The sequence below is a fragment of the Phyllostomus discolor genome, chromosome 1 (genome assembly GCF_004126475.2).
Source record: "Phyllostomus discolor isolate MPI-MPIP mPhyDis1 chromosome 1, mPhyDis1.pri.v3, whole genome shotgun sequence".
NCBI lineage: Eukaryota > Metazoa > Chordata > Mammalia > Chiroptera > Phyllostomidae > Phyllostomus > Phyllostomus discolor.
Window position 1 is genome coordinate 185,810,347 of NC_040903.2, and position 23,278 is coordinate 185,833,624.

A 23,278-nucleotide genomic window follows, 5' to 3' on the forward strand; every position below is an offset into this window, starting at 1 on the left:
GTTTTAGTCACCATCCAGGAAGCTTAGCTTGTTCCTGGCAGCTGTCCATTTCAGGGCCCCTCCTGGAGCCTGCATGTGCAGCCCACATGGCCATGGGCCATGAGGCTGCTGGAGCCACAGGGTTGGGTGCTCCTGGGTGAGAGAGCACATGAATGCACAGGTGCAGTGCATCACGAAGTAGGCAAGACAGCAAGAGAGATAGGCTCCCTCCTGGAGGCCATGGGTCATGTGGCTTTAAGGTCACATGACCGTAGAGAAAACAGATGAGTGCACCATACAAATGCAGGGTCATGAGCTAAGAGCTTCTTTGTTTCCCTGGCATTATGTTAAGTTGTGGGATAGACCAGGTTTTTTTCTCAAAACGACCTATCAACTTCCCAAACTTTTACCACTTTAGGTGGGTCTACCTTCCAACTCATCCCTTCTCTCCCCAGGCTAGACTGACTAAACCTCTTTGCTTCAGCACCTTTGCCTGCACCATTTTGACTTCTTTTTTTTAAGATTTTATTTATTTATTTTCAGAGAGAGGGGAAGGGAGGGAGAACGAGAGAGAAACATTAATGTGTGAGAGAAACAGTGATTGGTTGCCTCTCACACACTCCAAACTGGGGTCCTGGCCCACAACCCCAGCATATGCCCTGATCCAGAATAGAACCAGTAACCCTTCAGTTTGCAGGCAAGTGCTCAATCCGTGAGCCACACCAGCCAGGCCATCTTGACTAATATGGCACATGTGCCTGCTTTCCCTTGGTCCCACCCACAATCTGGTACCAGAGGGTGAGGGAAGGGCTTTTTTTTCTATCTAATTATCTGTTAGCTTTTTGCATGTTCAATGTACGGGCAAGGTCAGAATTTATTAAAAATTTGAAATCGGTTTACGGCAGGTCTTTCCACATGTATGTCTGTGGAGGAGTGTGCTTGATTAGGACTGAATTAAGATCATAATACAATAGTTCTGGATTGTTGGAAACAGAGGTGAGGATTTGGGGGGCAAAAAATTCAAATAAGCTGAGAGTGGCCAGCGTGGGAGACTCCCTGGCACTCAACTGACTCTTTTATGGTAACAGAGAGGATAAATGGGGGATCAATGGCAAAGGATGGAGACTAGACTTTGGATGGTTAGTGCACAATGCAATGTGCAGATGATGTATCATAGAATTGTACCCTTGAAACCTATATAATTTTACTGACCAATGTCACCACAATAAATTCAATAAGAAGTTACCTGGAAAGGATCAAATTGATTCACCAGCTCAGAGAATTAAGCAGCATCAATTGCTAGAATATATTACAATTCTATTTTTTTATTTTTAATTCATGTTATATGTATAGCAAATATTTAGCTAAAGGACAAATTTTATCATTTATTTTGTTAATGTTTCTCATTGTTTCATAATTCCTAATTCAGACAGAAAAAACAAGACTGCAGGGATTCTGACAAATAATCCTCGGAGCATCCATGCAGAAATAGCTTTTCGGCAACTCAGAGGGATAAATCTCTCTCCATCTCTTTTATCATCTCAGACTATGGCATCTCCAACTGCAAAAACATACCAAAGCAACCAAGATGGGGGAAGGTAAAGCTATTGTGTATTTTAATATCATTTCTCACCATTAAAAAGCCTCCCTAAATTTGCTAGTCAGTATAAAAAGAGGAAATATCATTACATACCATTATATGTCTATTCTGAAAACTGGGGAAAACTGTCAAGATAGTATAGGGCTTCTTCTCCTACATTCACCAAAGCTTTCCTGAAGTCTAGTATATCTATATAATAATTCAAAGAGACTTAAAAATGGCTATCAAGGTAAAATAGTGTTCACCTTGTACTTAAGTGAGGGAAAATTGAAATAATTACGTGGGAACCACTTTTAATTGTACTCTGTCCCATATCACTTCTACTCACTGAATATGTACAGCTGTTCACTTGTGTTTTGAACAATAGATAAATTCAACTAATCTGAAATCACAAAGGCCAGGAATTTTGTAAATTCTTCAAATCTCTCCTTACAGTTCCCACTTGCTCTTCTTCCCTTCTGGATTCTAACCCTAGAGGCCAGCTCAGTGCCTAAAAGCCTGCTACTTCTCATTAAGAATCCACTCTGCTGCTCAAAACTTGTTTGCCTTGATTTCCATTTTTTACCTGTCCACCAGCTTCTGGGTAGCCAAACTGTGGCTCATCTACTAGAGTAATCCACTCAGCAGCGGATCCAGCTTAGGCCTGGCTCTTGCTGCACTGACTTCGCAGCTGTGATCAGTCAGTCCCACTGACAATCCTCAGGACAACCTAATTTTTATATAGCCAAATATTTGGATCGTTTTTCTCTTTTGTGTGTGTTTTTTAATTTTACACATATAAAATACAGAAATTATTTACTGCAGAATTACCTTAAGTTAGCTGATCCATTAAGAAATTGCCACCATTATTTGACTCAGATATTTTATTTCTGACAGAATTCCTGGCAGCCACTTCCCAAGATCAAATAGAATGTAACTGCCTAAAGAGAAATGAACATACACCAAGAACCTATTTCTGTTTAGTAATTGTGCAAAAACTAGCAGACAATGCCAGTGGAAAAAAAATAAGATAACCATGTTACTTACGTTTCTGAAACACTTCAGTTTAATCTTTAACAGTCTTACTTATTAAATTTTATTTAATATCCCTTCTTTTAAACTTTCTTTATGGTTATTAGAAACCATATATTAGAAAAATCATTAACTATAATATCATACAACAATTTGAAAAGACTCAAGTGACATAAAACAAAGGCCAAATAATCAAATATGTAGTCCCAGTACTGGAAGCATTTAGTTACAAACTCTTGTCATGACCTATCATATGAGGATACTAAGAAATATAGTTTTAGGAAATAAGCATACTTTCATTTGTAGAATATCTGCTCATTTGGGGTTACCTAAACCAAAGCATACAGTTCTTACCAAATACAACTATTACTGAAGCAAGTTAAGATTAGCTAGTTAAATCACAGACTAGTCTTTTTTGGACTATACTTGGGGAAAAAAGTTCAAGTGGGGTCTACCCTAAGAATTGTTTAGAGGCAAACCATGGACATCAATAGTTCTTTCTGAAAGTGGCTAATTGTGAGTGGAAGCAGTCATTGATGCTCTAAGAGTAAGAGAATACTATCTCATATACAAGATTTGTTAATTGTGCCCATAGTGATATAATTTTACAACTGGTTTTAGGCTAAAAAAAACGCATGTTCAAACTGAGTAGACATTTAAAATTTGGACCCTTAATAATTTCACTGGAAATAATTTATCTAAAATATTGCATTGTGTAGTATTAGCACATATCACAAATCAATCAAATTTTATTTTTTTTTACTTGAAAAAGTATTTATTTAGAACCTATTTGGTAAGAACCTAAAATTTTATTCAGAACATCCAGATAAGTATGATGTACTGGGTGAGACACAGACAATGTCCCCTCCAGCATTGTAACAGGATGAACACATGACAGAGGTCCTATAAATCTTGGATGTATACTTTCTTGGGACAGGAGGATGAACAGGTCACCATCTTGGCAACTAACTAATATTACCTGGCACAATTTCATGAACTAGTAATGGAGAAACGATTTCTCGGTCCCATCTCAGATGACTTTTCTATAATTCTAAAAATAAGCAATTCTATTGAGGTGTCATTTCTTTCACAGAGAAATGCTTTCATTATGTTAACACAGTCCATGCTGAAAAACTGTATTTTTTGTTTTTAATACTAATGTATATCATATAATGGAACAGAAAAGTTTTTCCCCTATGGTGGGAAAACTTAGAATTTGTAAGTTATATAAATAATAAATCTTTTCAAAATTGCTTTGAAGTAAATCACATGTATCACTTACAAATCAGATTACTTCAAATTTCCCTTAGCATCACAGTTATCAAGTATGGTTTTAAATGTGCATGTTTGTTAAATACAATTCTTCAAATTAATAGCTAAATTATTAATCATATTTTGATATAAATTGGCTCCATGATTCATGACCTATTGTATTTAAATTTTTAAGTATTGGTTCAACATTGCATATAATTTTCATACTGTTATATGTTTTATGTTCTTTACATAAAAGTAAATTATTTTTACTAAAAATTTGTATCTTATAATCTATCTGGGAATAGTTTTAAAGATATTTTGGAAACTAATCCAAAATGTTTGCAACAATTTTGTATGTTTTCTTCTTTAGCTACAGCATGTTGTAATTAAATCATGTAATATCTAAAGTTTCAAACCTAATACAGATTCATTTACCCTTCTTAATGTGTGGTTTTTAAACAACAATTATTCTAGGTAGGAATAAGATCCTTTGTGTAAAAAAACAACTATGCAGTTCTTAAGATGTCCAGAAGATGTCTTTGTCACCCTTTAGTTGTCACAACTGCTTACTTACATTACAGTGGCAGGAGAAGGGTCTGCTCTTCATTACTGGTTACTCACTGGGCATAATCTGCCTTTTTTTCCTTTTATGATAATGCATAAATGAAACACCAAATACGTGTAAGTTTTATAATAAAATGTGTCTTTTAAAATAATAATCTGGGTGGGACAAGTAAATATAATAGGTTTTCACTAGAGAAAAATTTACAAAAACACTGTAAAACAAAAAAAAAACCCTCATTATCCAGCATTCTCTTAACATTTGACATACTTTCAGCCATTTTTCTTTAAATGTATACTATATTTGAGATCTATAACTTGATTTTTACGTACACATTATTAAATTTTGATCTTCATAAATGTGTAAGTACATCTGAATTTCTCCTTGAAGATAAATTAATTTATAGTACATATTTGATAGTAATATGAAGAATAATAATAAACACGTATTTAGGAATTGCTAGGTGCTGTACAGAGAACAGACAAACCCACCCTTAAAAATATTTTAATACAAATATACAATAAATTATCTGTATAAAAGCAGTGAGGGGGTGATTACTAATATAATTTAGCACAGTTTGTATGAATATTTTTTTGCCATGATGGCAGATAACACTGATGTGATCTACAACATATTTCCTCTAAAAATGCCTAAATATGTTAAACCATTGGTAATGTGTAGTTCACAAAGCAATAGCTATAACTTCACCAACAAAACAAATAAAAATGTCACTGAATATGTAGGAATGCTTTTCTAGGAGTGACTTTAGATCTGCTCTAAATAGCTTATCATTCATAACCTGAAATTTTAAGTTATAGTTACAAATCATTTGTAATACACTTCACAACTGATTGCAACAAAACAGGCAGGTAGTGATTTAAATTTACAGACACGTGTTTTAACATGGTTTATGCCAATAACAAACAGCCTTATGAAGTAGATATGAAATGTCTCCACTTATAAGTTGGCTTAAAAGGAAAAAAAACAGATATCACACCGAATCCTAGATTTTTTTTCAATTCCAAATTCATTGCCTTTTCAGTTACTACAAGCGAATTGACATTTAATTCTCATGAATGTGCTATTTAATCAGCTGTTGTAGAGCCCTAATGTGTGTAAAAACTGTGAACCATTCATTTTCTTTTAGCATATTCAGGGAAAATATATAATTTCTGCAGCAAAATTAGTTCTCTGCTCCCAGCAAATATCTTGATAGATTTATTTTGCATGCAGTCATATGCATGATTATATGAGTTGCTTTAAATTAAAGGACAATTACACAAACAACCTGGAAAGCTAAAAATTAGAGCACTTTAACTATAGATAAGGAGCTTACTGAATATAGGTAATGCCAAAGTGATCTTCTGATTTTAATATATGCAGATTGACTATCATTAAGTAATTCTTCAGTAAGAACTTCATTTACTTCTATTTTTATAGTTCTGGATTTCTCTGACTATTGATACAAAATCAGCTATGGTTATGAACATTTTTGTGTGTATTTCCAGGCACTCATGGCTAGTTTTAAAATAATCCTTATAGTTAAGTAACGTGTGATATCACTACTTATTCATAAGCTATCATACATTATGAGAAGTGCTTAATGTTTTAAAACATTAGGGCTTACTGTTACTCATGTTGTAGGCTTTAAACTTTAATTAAATATTACATAAAAAGAAATAAATTATTTACAGCACTTATGTTGAATTCTGTTGGTTTTTCAGTGAATCTAATCAAATTAGTTTCTTATGGAATAGAAACTGGCTGCATATTTTTATTATTCTGCTTAACTACTTTCCTTGGTCATCTCTGCACTTTTCTTCATTACTGAAATATTTTTAAAGAAAACCTATACCAAACTGCAATTTTAGTTTGTAGTCAGCCAGAATTACACAGTTATTTTATTAGTAATATTTTATAAGTTTTCTTTTAGAAAAGACATTTCTCAGATCTAATCTGCACATTTTTTATTTTACTTTATTCTTCATTTCTTATTTTAAAATTTTGTTTTGGTAATGATTTTTCCTTGTAATTAAAATAAAATAAATAACTTTTGGCAAGAATATGAAATGCTGTGACATGAAAATGAAATAGTATATTCAAAGGAACTTAGAAGTAGCTTTGAAACTCTTAATTAACTGAAATCAAAATTTTTATCATCTGTCTTATTTATTAGGCCTTATCTTAACTATATGGTCTTTTAGGTAAATCGAAAAGCTAATTCATCAACATTATTATTTTTCATATAAAATAACTGTGATTCTGAAATGGTAATTTTAAAATTAGAATAATTTTCCTTATATGTTACCATTAAAAATAAAAATATTTCTAAATCCTCTGAATAAAAGTCCACTCAGATAATATATATCAGTAACTTACTAAAATTAATTACATTTTGATCAAATATTAAAATAAAAATGAATGTAATGTTCTTTTCATGAATAATATTCTATATTTTCATCTGGTTTTAATTTTATAATTCTAATTAACTTCCAATTGTATAAAAAATATTTTATGCCAGCAGAGTTCCATTACTAAACATTACAAATAAGAAAACAGGTTAGTGATGATCTTACTAAACCAATTATGGTTTATGGCATTATAAACCATTTATGGTTACATTTATTTTTAAATAATAGTATCTACATGTTAAATATTAAAAAAATTGTCATGTGGCTTAAAAGCTGTAAACTTAAATCCTGGACCTGTGTGTTTTACATCATGCTTACTATAAAATGTTATTTTTTAAGAAAATGCTTCAGATAATTTTAGTAGTTTGGCTCTATTGTTAGTTACATTTTTAATTATTACACAATATCACTCCTCATCCCTCCTCTCCCCTGAATGTTTTACAAGTATGTTTCACAAGAACAAAATAAAACAAATGAAAAAACTATTACTATTCTATAAAAAATATATCAATAACATTTTTAAGTTTTCAATTATTTCTTATTCCTATCAATTTGGCTGAAAACAGGTATTTCAAACAATGTAGCCTACTTTCTTATGGCCTTTCGTTTTTTATGACGTGCTGTAAGAGAGTTCAATCAACCTTAATGGTGCATTTTTAGTTAAGGAAATAGAATGGGGAGAAGTCAATTTGAGCTCCAAGACGAACCAGTGTCTTCAGAAAGAATAGGCATAAATGGATTTAGAAAACAGAGAGAGTACGAGTAAAATGCAGTGAGCAGAGCACTCAAGGAAGCCAGATACAATGAAAAGAGTAAAATACTGCAGAGCTTTTTAAGCTACATACAATTGGAACAATAGACTTCATCCAGCCATCTACGGTAAACTGTTAAAAGATAGGCGAAAAGCAATCTGGGATTCTATACAGTGTTGAGGAACAGTAGAATGAAGAGCTTGAAATATAAAGAGAATGAATGTGGTCATTCAATAGAATGGAAATGAAGTCAAAATTGGCATATTTCCCTGGTTAATTTACCTTGTGAGGGACTTCTGTTCAGTTTTAGGTATGAAGCCCTTATTAGCAACAAAATAATCTTCAAATTGCCACCATTGGAGTTTTTAAGCAATAATATAGTGTACATCTGTGAATTTCACATATGCATATCACATACACAATACATGCAAGAAAAATACAATATATAGGTCTCACATAATTGTAGCAATTTAATATTGTGGTCTTATCTCAGCCAGTGCACCCATATATGTCAAATTTCCTGCCCTCCAAAAACAAAAGAAAAAGACTAATTTAGAGTTAGTGCCAAAGGTGCAGGTGCACAATTCCAAAAACTTGAAAATTAATCTAGATGACACATGTAACTCATAGAATAGGATACTTGGGATGATTGAATGGCTTAATGTTTTTAATTACCTGGAAGTCAATCAGAAGACTAGTTCTCTACATTTTGGGGGAAACTTTTATTAAATGTATTCATGTACTTTCCTCCTTCAGTAAGTAAATTAAATAAACTTTTATTTTCAAAGATTTATAATACCTCAGGTGGTAATTGTGCATGATTTACAATTGCACAGAATGTAGCTGAAGGAAAGAGTGTACAAGAGTGTACATGAACTGAGGATATAACCTTGGAAGTTACTTATGGCCAAGATCCCTGATATGTGCTTTTGTCTTCTGGCTTGGTTTTGTGTGTGTGCGTGTGTGTGTTCCTTCAATTACTAAGATGCTGAAATAATTTTTCAAGTTTGGTGAGGGTTCTAATATTTTCATGTGTAGTGAATAGAAGCATCACTACATTGGTATATTATGTATTAAATAGAGATAAATATACGTACAGAAATAGATATAAAACATCTGTAAATAGAAATTAAATACACTGAAGTCCCAACATCTGTCAATGTTAACAAGTTAGGCCATTTTTAACTCTCAAAATGAACATCTATGAGAAGGTTAGCCACATAATTGTCATGCTTTACGGATTCTGTTATTAAATGTTGTAAATACCTATTTATTTTTTTTAAGACTTAAGCATTAACTACATAACTGACATTACCAAGAATTTAAACAACACCTATAATAGACTTCAGGAACAGTGAAGATTGCCTAGTATCATGGAACTGTTTTAATATAATGCTATTCCAGAAACTTTAATGCATTATAAGAAAATAAGAGTAGAAACTGGTATTTACAACATGAGTGTTTCATAACAGAAATAATCAAAAACAGCTATTAAAGATAATAAAACATAAACTTTTTAAAAAGCATTATTTTCATAGAGATAAAAATGAAAAAAGTTTTTGATTGGGAACCACTTTTCTCTTCTAACTTAAAAACAACTTTAAAAATGAGATATGTTTTTAATATTTGATCCTGCATATATTTTATCAGTTTTACAGTTATATTCAAAAGATCAATAAAGAATACAATTATGAGCTTATATGAGGAAAATTAAAAAAACAAAGCACAATAATGTATTTAGAGTAATTTTATTTATATTTGGTTATAAAGAAGCTGATCTCCCTACCTGGGTCATAAACATTTATTTAATCTTGAGATCAATATTAATACTTACATACTGTTTTATTTCCCACTGAATTTTTTCCTATTTTGTATTGTTGTTCAAGTACAGTTGTCTCCATTTTCCTGACACCACTTTCCCCCACCCTACCCACTCCCACCTCTCACCCTCAATCTTTTCCCCTCTTTGGCTTTGTCCATGGTTCCTTTATACATGTTCCTGGACAACCCTTCCACTTCTTTTCATTATGCTTATGAGTCTTTTCAGAATAGTAAAGGGGAAAATTTTTAAATTATTTTATTGTTGTTCAAGTACAGTTGTCAGCATTTTCCCCCCACCACTCTCCCCCACTCCAGCCATCCCCACCTCCCTCCCCTGATCCCACCCCCCACCCTTTGTTCTGTCCATGTGTCCTTTATAGTTGTTCCTGAAAAACCTTCCCCCCTTCTTCCCATTATCCTCTCCCATCTCCCCTCTGGTTACTGTCAGATTGTTCTTAATTTCAATGTCTCTGATTATATTTTGCTTGTCTGTTTTGTTGATTAGGTTCCATTTAAAAGTGAGACCACATGGTATTTGTCTTTCACTGCCTGGCTTATTTTGCTTAGCATAATGTTCTCCAGTTCCATCCATGCTGTCACAAAGGGTAGAGCTCCTTCTTTCTTTCTGCTGCATAGTATTCCATTGTATAAATCTATTATAGCTTTTTGATCCATTCATTTACTGATGGGCACTTAGGTTGCTTCCAGCACTTGGCTATTGTACGTTGTGCTGCTATGAACATTGGGGTGCATAGGTTCTTTTCGATTGGTGTTTCAGGGTTCTTAGGATATAGTACCAGTAGTAGAATTGCCAGGTCAAAAGGCAGTTGTAGGAGGAACTCTGGCCCACAGAATCCTCCCATCTGCCACAGATGGTAAATAAGTTGTCCTGGACACAGTCTTGCTGTTCCAACAGGAAAGGGAATGGCAGTTCCCTTAGTGGAGAATGCCCCAAGCCCTCCTCCCAAGCAGCTTTTATTGGGAATGATATGTTTAGGGGAATGCAGAATACATGCATAGTTCATCAATCAATGTGAAAAAGGCTATAGTCATACAAAAAACAAGTATTATCTATAAATAACAATTGAAAGAACACAGAGATCTGTCATAGGTCAGGGTCTGTTAGTCATACTGACACCAGAGGGTCTTCAAGACGTGTTTCATGAGATAAGATTTACTCCTTATGCCTTGAACTTAAACATCCAATTTGTATCACCAGGGCTGTACAAAACAAAGCAGAGCAAGCTTCAAAGGATACAATGTACATTTCAGGTCCGATTCCCATGGGAACCCTCAGTGTTAGAGTCCAGTCATGCTTGCCACCTGCGTTTTTACCTGGTTTTCCAGGGAGAGTTACTAGCCCCTTTCAGGGCTTGCTCTCATGGGGCTCCAGTCTCGGAAACCACACAGAGCAGTCACCAACATCTCCCCCTTTTTTGTTTGTTATGGCAGCACAGCCAAAGGCACTGGTGCTACTGTAAGGAACAGGGTTATGCTATGCAGAACAGGCTTCAAATGACAAAATGTACATTCTTTCTCAGGCCAGATTTGCCCCTGGGAGCCATTTGTTCCAGTATAAGGCCACAGCTGCCTCTGGCATTGTTTTCAGGCTGAGTCAGGTGTGAAGAGCAAAGCAGCCAAAGATTAGGAGACTTTTTACAGATAGAATGAGGACTCAGGCTATGACAAAGCCAAGGGGTAAGGGTCTTTCTACCCCTTCTCTGTAGACCCCTGAGTCCTTCCCTGATGGTCCCTTCTTAACTGTGCCTGTCTTATGTTGCCCCTCCCTTGAGGAGTCTTACCCATCATTAGCTAACCAGTCATCCACCTGGGCCAAGCAAGGTGAAGTAAGGGAAGCAGGGGCTGCGCTCTTGCCAGGAGAATAGGTTCTGTCTCCTTAGTGGCTCATGGCCCCAAGGCCTTTTCACTCAGCCCTAGCCATGTGACAAAAGGCTGTGGTCCCTGAAACAAGGTGGGATGGCTCCCAACATCTCCCCATTTTGTGTTTGTAATGGCAGACAGTGTTAAGTCTGATGAAGCCTGCTAGTTGCTCTTTGTGTACGTGATCCCTGGAAAACAATCTGTATGTGCATTTCAAGGCACAAAAGACAACAATGACTAGGAGGCATCCTATAGCTCCCATGACCCAGACACAAAAAATTTAGTACTTCAAACCAAGTCTTTGGATTAAGCCATTGTAAGTTGTCATTCAGGGTCTCAAAGACCTCTTGCTCAGTGAGTCATTTAATGTCCTGAAGTTGTTGACATAGCTCAAGCTGGAGTTGATCGATGCAGTCCCCAACAGGCAGTTCCATCTTTAGTTTACTGAGAAAATTCCATACTGTTTTCCACAGTGGCTGTGCTAGTCTACATTCCCATGAACAGAGCACTCGGGTTCCCTTCTCTCCACATCCTCTCCAACACTACTTGTTTGTTGATTTGTTTATGATGGTCATTCTCACCAACGTGAAGTAGTATCTCACTGTGGTTTGAATTTGCATATCTCTGATGGCTAGTGATACTGAGCATCTTTTCATATGTCTCTGGGCCTCCTTGGAGAAGTATCTGTTTAGGTCTTTTGCCCATTTTTTAATTGGGTTGTTTGTCTTCCTGGAGTGGAGTTATGTGAATTCTTTATATATTTTGGAGATCAAACCCTTGTCCAAGGTGTCATTGGCAAATATGTTTTCCCATACGGCTTGGTTCTCTTTTCATTTTAAAGCTGTTTTCTCTAGCCATGCAGAAGATTTTTATTTTGATAAGGTCCCACTTGTTTATTATTTCCTTTATGTCCCTTGCTCTAGGGGACATATTGATGAAAATACTGCTGAGTGGAATATCTGAGATTTTCCTGCCTATGTTTTCCTCTAGGACTTTTATGGTGTCACAACTTATAGTTAAGTCTTTTATCCACCTTGGATTAATTTTTGTGTATGGTGTAAGTTGGTAATCCGGTTTCATTTTTTTGCATGTGGCTGTCCAGATCTCCTAACACCAGTTGTTGAAGAGGCTATTTTTACTCCATTTTATGCTTCTGCCCCTTCTGTCAAATATTAATTGACCATAGAGACCTGGATTTATTTCTGGGTTCTCTATTCTGTTCCATTGCTCTATGTGTCATTGTTCTTATGCCAGTACCAGGCTGTTTTGATTACAGTAGCCTTGTAATACAGTTTGATATCAGGTATTGTGATCACTCCTACTTTGTTCTTCTTTCTCAGAATTTGCTACAGCTATGCAGGATCATTTATGGTTCCATATAAATTTTTGAAATATTTGTTCTATATCTGTGAAATATGTCACTGGTACTTTAATAGGAATTGCGTTGAATCTATAAATTGCTTTGGGTAGTATGGACATTTCAATGATGTTAATTCTTCCAATCCATGAACACAGTACATGCTTCCATTTGTTTATGTCTTCCTTGATTTCTTTCTTCAGTGTTGTGTAGTTTTCTGAGTACAGATCTTTTACCTCCTTGGTTAGGTTTATTCCTAGGTACTTTATTTTTCTTTTTGATATATCAAATGGGATTTTTTTCACTGATTTCTGTTTCTGTATTTCATTGTTGGTGTACAAAATGCCTGGGATTTCTGAATATTGACTTTGTATCCCACTGTTTTGCCAAATTCACTTATTAAGTCCAATAGTTTTTTGGTGGAATCTATAGGATTTTCTATGTATACTATTATGTCATCTGCAAACAATGACAGTTTTGTTTCCTCCTTTCCAATTTGGGTACCTTTTATTTCTTTTTCTTATCTGATTGTAAAAAGGATAGAAACATTTCAGATAAACAACCTAACCTTATACCTACAAGAACTGGAGAAATAACAACAAAGACAGCCCAGAGCAAGTAGAAGGAAGGAAATAACCAAAATCAGAGCAGAATTAAATGACATAGAGACTAAAAGCACAATTCTAAGGATCAATAAATCCAGGAGCTGATTCTTTGAAAAGATAAGCAAAATCAAGAAGCCTTTAATTCAAGACTCATCATGAATAAAAGAGACAGGACCCAAATAAACACAATCAGGAATGAAAGAGGAGAGAGTACAACTGATACTACAGAAATGCAAAGGATTGTTAAGAAATTACTACAAAGCACTATATGCCAAGAAATTTGAAAACCTAGGTGAAATGGACAAATTTCTAGAAAAATATAATCTTCCAAAACTGAATGAAGAAGCAGCAGAAAGCCTGAATAGACCAATGACAGCTGACGAAATTGAAGCAGTAATCAAAAAACTCCCGACACACAAAAGTCCGGGTCCCGATGGTTTCACAGGAGAATTCTACAAAGCATTTAAGGAAGAGCGAGCCCCTATCCTTCACAGACTATTCCAAAAAATCCAGAATGACAGAAGACTCCCAAACTCTTTTTATGAAGCCAGCATCATCCTACTCCCAAAACCAGATAAAGACATAACAAAGAAAGAAAACTTCAGGCCAATATTGCTAATGAACACAGATGCTAAAATCCTTAATAAAATATTGTTAAACTGCATCCAGCAACACATTAAAAAGATCACAGCAACACATTAAAAAGATCACACACCATGATCAAGTGGGATTCATCCCAGGGATACAAGGATGATACAATATTTGCAAATCAATAAACATTAATACATCACATAAACAAAAAGAGGAAAATCACATGATCATATCAATAGATGCAGAAAAAGCATTTGATAAGGTACAGCACCCATTTATGATAAAAACACTCCGGAAAGTGGGAATAGAGGGAGTACTCCTCAACATAATAAAGGCCATATAAGAGAAAAATTATCTTTAAAAATTTTCTAAAACCAGGTCTCACAAGTTTAATTGAAGGTATAAGACTGTATAAAGATAATTAAAACTGGAGATTGAAGAAGGCAGCACAGTAGAAGGAAACTACACTAACCTATTCCCAGAACCAAACTGGAATTATAACTACATTGTAGAAAAATCATCCTGAACAACCAACTGAATACTAGCTGGAGAGAAGCTTTATAACCAAGAACTTACTAAAGAAACCTCTTCACCACATTGAGACTGGTTGAAAGTGTGGAGGCACGAAAAAAGGGCTGGCTGGGCATCCACAGTTGGCAGTTGAATTTCCAGAGGGATATTTCAGCAGCTGGGGTTGGGGTTACCCTGAGAAATGTGGGGTCTAACCCCCAAGCTGAGCTATTTAGCCTAGAGCACCAGAACTGGGAAGGAACCCAAATAACACTCCACTATGAAAAAGCAGCAGGGTTTCTGTCTGCCATACAGGGATAACTAGAGACTCCAAAGACCTATTAAAAGATCAACACACAAAATTCCCTTTGTAGCCATTTACCCTGGGATCTGTCAGAGAGAGGGCAGAGCTGACTAGAGCCATGTGAGGACAGACTGGGGTTGGTGCCTCTGGGGAGAGATCTGAAGGGTCAGCCACCAGGATCCCTGTGCTCAGTCATCCTCCATACTATAAAAACCATCTTTCTTGGGCAGAGCACTCTGCTCCATGCAGCATCAGTCTAGGGGAAAAACAATAGCTTCATCAGCAGTAAACTCTCTCAGCAGTAAACTCTCTCACCCCACCTGGTGGAGCTTGAGCCCTGCTACTGAGGAGTACAGCTGGAGGCTCTTGCAGTGTTTAAGCCAAACAAATAGCCTGCAGGTGAAGGAAGATCTCTGAGAGCTCTAAGATTTTAGATTACCCTCCCCTAGTCCCAATGCTGGTAAAAGCCAGCCATGGTGTACAGCTAAGTTCTTTCTGCATGCATCCAGGTACCACAGAGAGGGCCACAAGCTGTGGATCACTGATAGCTCCAAACTGATTGCCCAGGGCAAGTCACAAGCAGCATATGACAAAAGTCTATACCAGAGTCTTTGCAGATCTACCTAATACATAGGAAAAAACACAAACAGGCAGCCAAAAAGTAAAGACAAAGTGAAGACAGTTCCCAAATGGAATAACAAGAGAATTCTCTAAAACAGCTAAATGAAATGGAAGCAAGCAATTTATCAGATATAGAGTGCAAAGTAATGGTTATAAGGATGCTCAACAGCATGAAAAAGATACAGAAACCATAAAAAAAGGACAACTCAGAACAAAGAATGCAATATCTGAAATAAATAATACACTGGAAGGAATAAATAATAGGTTAGATGAATCAGAGGATCAAATCAGCAATTTGGAAGACACAGTAAGAAAAAACACCCAATCAGTGCAGCAAAAAGAAAAAAACTTAAATGAGTAGATTTTAAGGGACCTTTGGTAACAACATCTGTATCAAGGGGATACCAAAAGGAGAAGAGAGAAAGCAAGGGGTTGAGAATCTATTTGAAGAAATAACAACTGAAAACTTCTCTAACTTGGTGAAGGAAAAACACACACAAGTCCAGGAAACACATAGAGTCCCCAAAAAGATGGACCCAAAGAGGCCCACACCAAGACATATCATAGTTAAAATGGCAAAGCTTAAAATCAAGAGAGAATCTGAAAAGCTGCAAGAGAAAAGCAGTAGTTACCTACAAGGAAACTTCTGTAAGAATGTCAACTGATTTCTCAACAGAAACATTTCAGGCCAGAAGGGGTTAGTGTGAAATAATCAAGGTGATGAAAAGCAAGGACCTACAACCAAGGTTACTCTACATAGAACAGCTATCAATTAGACTCAAATGACAGGTAAAGAACTTCCCAGGCAAGAAAAAGCTAAAGGAGTTTGTTACCACCATACCAGGAATGGTAAAGGGCTTGCTAGAAGGAGAAAAGGAAGGAGAGGAGGAACAAGAGGAGGAGGAGAGAGAAGAAGAGGAAGAAGAAGAAATTAGTTTAAAATAAAATGATAACACGTATCTATCAATAATCACTTTAAAAGTAAACGACTTAAATGCTCCAATCAAAAGACATTTTATGCAAATGGAAAGAAAAAAACAGATGGGATAGCAAAACTTATACCCAACAAAAAAAGACTTTAAAACCAAAGCTATAGTAAGAGACAAAGATGGATACTACATAATGATAAAGGGGATAATCTGACAAGAGGATATAACCCTAGTAAACATTTATGCTTCTGTCATAAGAGCATCTAAATATGTAAGTAAATCTTCTTGGACATAAAGGGAGCATTGAACAGAAATATAGCCATAGTCAGGGATTTTAACATCTATCTCAAAAAACAAGAAAAGAATTCAAATAAACAATCTAACTTTACACTTAAAGGAACTTGAAAAAGAACAACAAAAAGACTAAAGTGAGTAGAAGGAAAGAAATAATAAAGATCAGGGTAGAAATAAATGAAATAGAGTCTCAAAAAATATAAAAGATCAATGAATCCAAGAACTGGTCCTTTGAAAAGATAAACAAAACTGACAAACCTTTAACTGGAGTCATCAAGAAAAAAAGAGAGAGGACCCAAATAAAGTTAGATATACAAGGGAAGTAACAACTGTCATCAAAGAAATACAAAGGATTTTAAGAAAATATTATGAACAACTATATGCCAACAAACTGGATAAATGGATAAATTCCTAGAAACATACAATCTCCCAAAACTAAATCAGAAAGAATCAGAGAATCTAATTAGACAGATTATACCTAGTGATATTGAAACAGTAATAAAAAAACTCCCAACAAACAAAAGCCCTAGACCAAATGGGTCGCAGTGATATTTACCAAACATTCCAAGAAGAATTAACATCTCTGCTTCTCAAACTATTCCAGAATAATCAAGAGGAGGGAAGACTTCCAAGTTCATTTTATGAGGCCAGCATTATCCTAATTCCAAAACCAGATAAAGACACTACAAAAAAATTATAGACCAATATCCATGATGAACATAGACACTAAAATCCACAACAAAATATCAGCAAACCAAATACAGCAATACATCAAAAAGATCATACACCATAATCAAGTGAGATATATTCCAGGGATGGAAGTTTGGTTCACAAACCCACATAAAAAATGAAGGATAAAAACCACATGATCATATTAGTAAATGAAGAAAAAACTGATAAAATCTACCACCTGTTTATGATAAAAACTCTCATCAAAGTGGGATTAGAGGGAACATACCTAAACATACTAAAGTGCATATACGACAAACCCACTGCCAGCATCATACTCAAAAGGCAAAAACTACAAGTGTTCCCCCTAAGATCAGGAACTAGTCAGGGATGTCTGCTTTCATCTCTGTTATTCAACATAGTACTGGAAGTCCTAGCCAGAGCAATCAGACAAGAAGAGGAAATAAAATGCATCCAAACTGGAAAGAAGTAAAACTGTCATGATTTGCAGATGACATGACATTGTTCATAGAGTACCCCAAAGATTCCACCAAGAAACTACTAGAACTGATAAAAGAATTCGGTAAAGTGGCAGGATACAAAATTAATATCAAAAAGTCAATTGTACTTTTATATGCCAATAATGAATTATCAGAAAAGGAAATTAAGAAAACAATCACATTCACAATTGCTTCATAAAGAATAAAATACCTAGGACTAAATTTAACCAAGAATGTAAAAACTTGTATTCAGAAAATTATGAAACACAGAAGAAATGAAAGAAGATATTGATAAGTGGAAGCATATACCATAATCATGGGTGGGAAAAATTAACATCATTAAAATGTCCATACTACCCAAAGAAATCTATAGATTCAACACAATTTTTACCAAGATAACAATGGCATATTTCACAGAACTAGGACAAATATTTCAAAAATTTGTATTGGAACCACAAAGGACCTAAAGTAACAATAGCCTTCTTGAGAAAGAAGAACAAAGTTGGAGGAATTATGCTACCTAATATAAAACTCTACAGTAAGGCTATAGTAATCAAAACAGCATGGTGCTGGCATAAAAACAGACACATAGATCAATGCAAAAGAATAGAGAGCCCAGAAGTAAATACATGCCTTTATAATTAATATTTGACAGAGGAAGGAAGCATATACAATGGACTAAAGATAGTTTATTCAATAAATGGTGTTGGGAAAATTGGACAGATGTGCAGAAAAATGAAGCTAAACCATTTCTGATGCCACACATAAGAATAAATTCAAAATGTATTAAAGACTTAAATGTTAGACACAACCCATAAATATCCTAGAAGAAAATTTAGGCAGTAAAATTTCAGACATTGCTCATAGCAATATTTTTTCTGATATATCTCCTCGGACAATGTAAACAAAAGAAAAAAATAACCAAATGGGACTACATCAAACTAAAAAGGTTTTGCACAGCAAAGGAAACCATCAACAGACTAAAAAGACAGCCCATGGAATGGGAAGACATATTCACCCATATATCTGATACAAGATTAATATCCAAATTTTCTAAAGAACCTAACAACACCAAAAACAAATAATCCAACTTAAAAATGAGCAAAGGACCTGAATAAATGCTTCTCCTTAGAGGACAATACAGATGGCCAATAAATATATGAAAAGATGCTCAATGTCATCAATCATCAGAGAAATGCAGATTAAAACTACAGTGAGATATCACCTCACATCTATCAGAATGGCTATCAATAAATCAACAAAGTGCTGGTGAGGATGTGATGAAAGGGGAACCCTCATGTACTGTTAGTGGGAATGCAGATTGTTACAGCCACTGTAGAAAGCAGTATGGAGTTACTTCCAAAAATTAAAAATGGAACTGTCTGGTGACCCAGCAATTCCACTTCTGCTAATTTATCTGAAGAAATCTGAAACACTAATTCAAAAGAATATAAGCACCCCTATGTTCATTGCAGTGTTACTTCCAGTAACCAAGATTTGGAAGAAACCAAGTTTCCATCAGTAGATGAGTGGATAAAACTATGGGACATTTACACAATGGAATACTACTCGATAAAACTATGGGACATTTACACAATGGAATACTACTCTGCCATAAATAAAGAAGAAAATTTTACCCTTTGCAACAGCATGGATGGACCTGGAGAACATTAAGTTAAGTGAAATAAGCCAGTCAGAGAAAAACAAATACCATATGATTTCACTCACATGTGGAATCTAAAGAATGAACTGAACTAACAAGCAAAATGGAGACTGACTGATAGTTCAAATTATTTAGTTGATGCACATGTGTTAAGGGCAAAACTATCAGGGAGTAAGACCACTGTAGTTTACTCATTCTTCATGAATTTAGGGACTCGGGAAGGTCTCAGGAATCCTCTTTAACTTTGTTTTCACAGTCTACAAATAAATTAGTTTGTTTTAAAATATGCATTCCTTAATAACTCAATCTGAGAAAGATGAATACCGTATGATTTCACTTATATGTGGAATCTAATAAACTAACAAACAAAATAGAAACAGATTCATAGATACAGAGAACAGACTGACAGCTGTCAGAGGGGCAGGGGTTCTGAAATTAATAAAAAAACTCACAGACACAGACAACAGTATGGTGATTACTAGAGGGAAAGGGCATGGTGGGAGGTAAGATAGGGTTTAGAAGGGATAAATGGTGATTGAAGGACAATTGACTTTGGGTGGTGAACACACAATACAATATACAGATGATGTATTATAGAACTGTACAGTTGAAACCTATATAATTTTATTAACCAGTGTCACCTTAATAAATTCAAGCAATATTTTAAAGAGTAAAACATGCATTCCTTTTATAAAAACACATTATGAAGCCACAATATTTTGCAAATAATTGAATTAATATCAATTTTTCATTAAGGCAATTCAACCATTCTGTTCAGGTAATTAGAATAATATACAATAAAAATTGTATAATTATACAAAATATAATTTTTATTATTAAAAAACACTATTTTGCCTTTTTGTTCCAAGTTTTTACTATACTAACATAACTAAAAATGTACAAAGTGTTCCTAGAACATAAACTGTGTCTTAAGTACAAAGATGAGAAAATATTTAAAGAGGTAGGTAAAAGAAGTGAAAATTGTGGATAAGACAATTAGTTAGCTCCTAGCATCTGTCCTATCATTTTCCTTCAGTAAAAGAACTCTCATTATTAGCTATGCAGAGTGCTTCCCTTGCAGCTAACTGTGCCCATTTGCTTTGGCCAATGACATATATGTGGCAGTGTTGTATGGAAACTTCCAGGAAGATACCTTAAAAAGAAAAAGAAAACAATTTGCCTTCCCTTTATCCTGTGGCTTAAATGAGAATATGATGAAGGAGTTCTAGCTGGATTAGGAGGGAAAAAAACCTAGGAAATGATGGCATAGGAAACAGTCCCACCAATCCATGGAACTGCCGTACTGACCCTAGAATACCTAAATCCAGACATTTTTTAAATGGCACAGAAGTAAATGTATATCTTGTTAAACCACTGTTGTTACAATTTCCAGAAAAGAGATGCAAGACTTTTGTATTAAACTACCAATATTAGCAAAGAGATAAAACTAATGAGAAAGAGAGCAAATTAGACATGTAGATCCTAGGAAAAGTGTAAAATAGAGGATGTAAAATGAAGGCAGCAAGTGGTTCTGAATGAGTCATATTAGACTAAGACAGTATCTATTCATTAAATGTTTGTATTAAACTAGTTTATATATGTAGAATACTTAGAATAGCATCAGACATGTTGAACACTATATGTATTAGTTATCATTAGTATTAGTAGAAAATAAAGGACTTTGAAATTTGTAAAAAAAAAAAAAAAGGAAAAAAGAAGGCCACTGCAAGTGATTTAATGTCACCATAAAAGGGAGGCCACAGAAGGATAAACTCTAGAATTTGTAGCTGTTAAGTACCTTAGTATAAAAAAAAAGAGTCATACTTTAATTTTCCAATGATTAGCACTTTAGAAAAATAATTATAATACCTCAAAATAACATATCTAAAAATCTGCAGAGTGTACCAGACAGTGGTTTTGGTTGCAAATTTACCCTGGTCAACTTAAACAAAAAGGAAATTTATAGAATACTGAAAAGCTCACACAATCAACAAGAAAGTTGGAAAACCAGGCTCATAATTATCAAAGGAAGGTGGATGGTCAGAATCACAATGTAATGGCACAAGAACAACTGAGTTAGGGTGTCAGTGCCTTCCTGCTACATGGGTGCTACTGGGCCCTGGATGTTCTTGTTGCCATCAGAATGAATTCTAACCATTCCTGCTTCTTTCTTCCCATTCTTCCCATGCTTTTTTTTTTTTTCTTAACATTGAAAGACCCAGGAAGAAGATGGCCAACTAATACTGCTTGTCAAAATTTTAGTTATGGGAGTTTTTAAAAAGTTTGTGCATTTTTCTGTTCAGTGGCTAATGGGCTTTTTCATTTATTTAAGACCCTAGAGTCTGAGGGCATCTGAGGTGGTTGGTTGATGTGATTGCATTAAGAAAGCTTAGTATAATCCTCCTTCCCACCCCAATTTCTTACTCCCCCCACAGACACATTAATTTCTCTGGGTACCTGTCAGAAACACATCATTGTACTTTGTGGGGAATGGGAGAAGGTACTCTCCCAAAGGGATTTGTAGTCTGATTAGAAACAGAAAATACCAAAATATGACAAAAGTAGCCAAGTGACCAGGAAATGGTAAATACCCAAAAAGCAGGAAAGACAGAGTGCATGGAAAGGATTTGCCTTTTGGTCAGAGAAGCTTCAGAAAAAAAGATGTCTTCAAGGTTCATCCATGTTGTAGCACATATCAGAATTTCCTTCCAAGGCTGAATAAAATTCCAATGTGTGGAATTTTATTTTGCATATTTTTTGCATATCCATTCATCCACTGATGGACACTTGTTTTGCTTTCACCAATTGGCTACTATGAATAATCCTGTGGTTATTGAACATTGGTGTACAAAAATCTGAGTCCCTGCTTTCAATTCTTTTGGGTATATACCCAGAAGTAGAATTTCTAGGTCATATGGTAATTCTACATTTAATTTTTTGAGAAACCATTGTACCATTTTCACAGCAGCTACACCATTTTATAGTCCCACTAGCAACGCCCAAAGGTTCTAATTCGGGTACATTTTTATGTTAAAATGTTATTACTTATTTTTAAGTAATATAGAATGTTTCAAAAACAAACATTGAAATGGTCATCCAAAATACCACCATGCTAATACAACTATCATTTTCTAAAGTCCAAAATTTTCTCATTTATGTATTTTTATAATTGTAATATTCTATATAATTTGTTTTTTCACATTATACATGTAAGCATTTTCCATATTACAAAGCCAATATAATCATTTCAATGTTTGTATTATATTCAGTCAAAGGGAAATACTATTTCCTTTATCATTGAACCTTTTTAAAATATGCAATGAACACACATGCATAAGTCCTTTTTCTCCTGTTGTATCATTTCCATAGGAAGGTATTAGTAAGTTAAAAGTTACGCATATTTTTACAGAGTTGCTAATAAATATCACTAAATTTCTTTCCAAAGGAGATCGTATAGATTTGTATTATCACAGCATTCTCACCAGAGGAACCCACGATGAGAGGTACTGTTATTCTTCTATGCACCACTAAGTCCGAACAAATTGCCTATCACCTAATAAACACCCAATACATGTTTACTAATTGAATTCATGAATGAATAAATGAGAATGTCATTTAACTGAATCCTCACTATTATTGACTTATTTTATTCAGATCAGAAGATCCATAAAAAAGAAAAAAACAATCTTCTTGCCAGAGTAAAGGTGTTTCTTGGTATTTAAACATTTTCCTATACATTGCCAAGTGTAATGTAATTTCATTCAATTACAACCTTTCTTCCAAGCATAAAATTTTATTGTGGAATCACTTTCCTAACTTGCCATATTTTGTGGTACCAGAGATGTAAGTTCTACTTTGCATTTATGTATAAGCAAGTGAAATAATGTCAACCATACTCATCATATTAAAGTGTAATTTGTTGTTTTATTTTGTTTTTTTTTCTTGTGAATTTTCTATCCATCAA

General features: G+C 34.7%; 1 protein-coding gene and 1 long non-coding RNA gene across 4 annotated transcripts in view; one reads left to right on the forward strand and one right to left on the reverse strand.

Annotated features, from left to right (window-relative positions):
- Positions 1–6,284, forward strand: part of LRRC9 (leucine rich repeat containing 9) — a 105,385-nt gene extending 99,101 nt beyond the window's left edge. For 2 of the 3 annotated variants that reach the window (XM_036010588.1, XM_036010590.1), the window contains one exon: positions 1,409–1,552. In XM_036010588.1, the coding sequence (XP_035866481.1) occupies positions 1,409–1,438 (30 nt within the window). In that variant the 3' untranslated portion in view covers positions 1,439–1,552. Of the gene's footprint in view, positions 1–1,408; positions 1,578–2,455 lie in introns of those variants that run through there. The other variant, XM_028508239.2, reaches the window with a different exon arrangement.
- The window catches only part of LOC118497070, a 117,518-nt gene that overhangs the window by 85,235 nt on the left and 9,005 nt on the right, over positions 1–23,278 (reverse strand). The window lies entirely within an intron of this gene.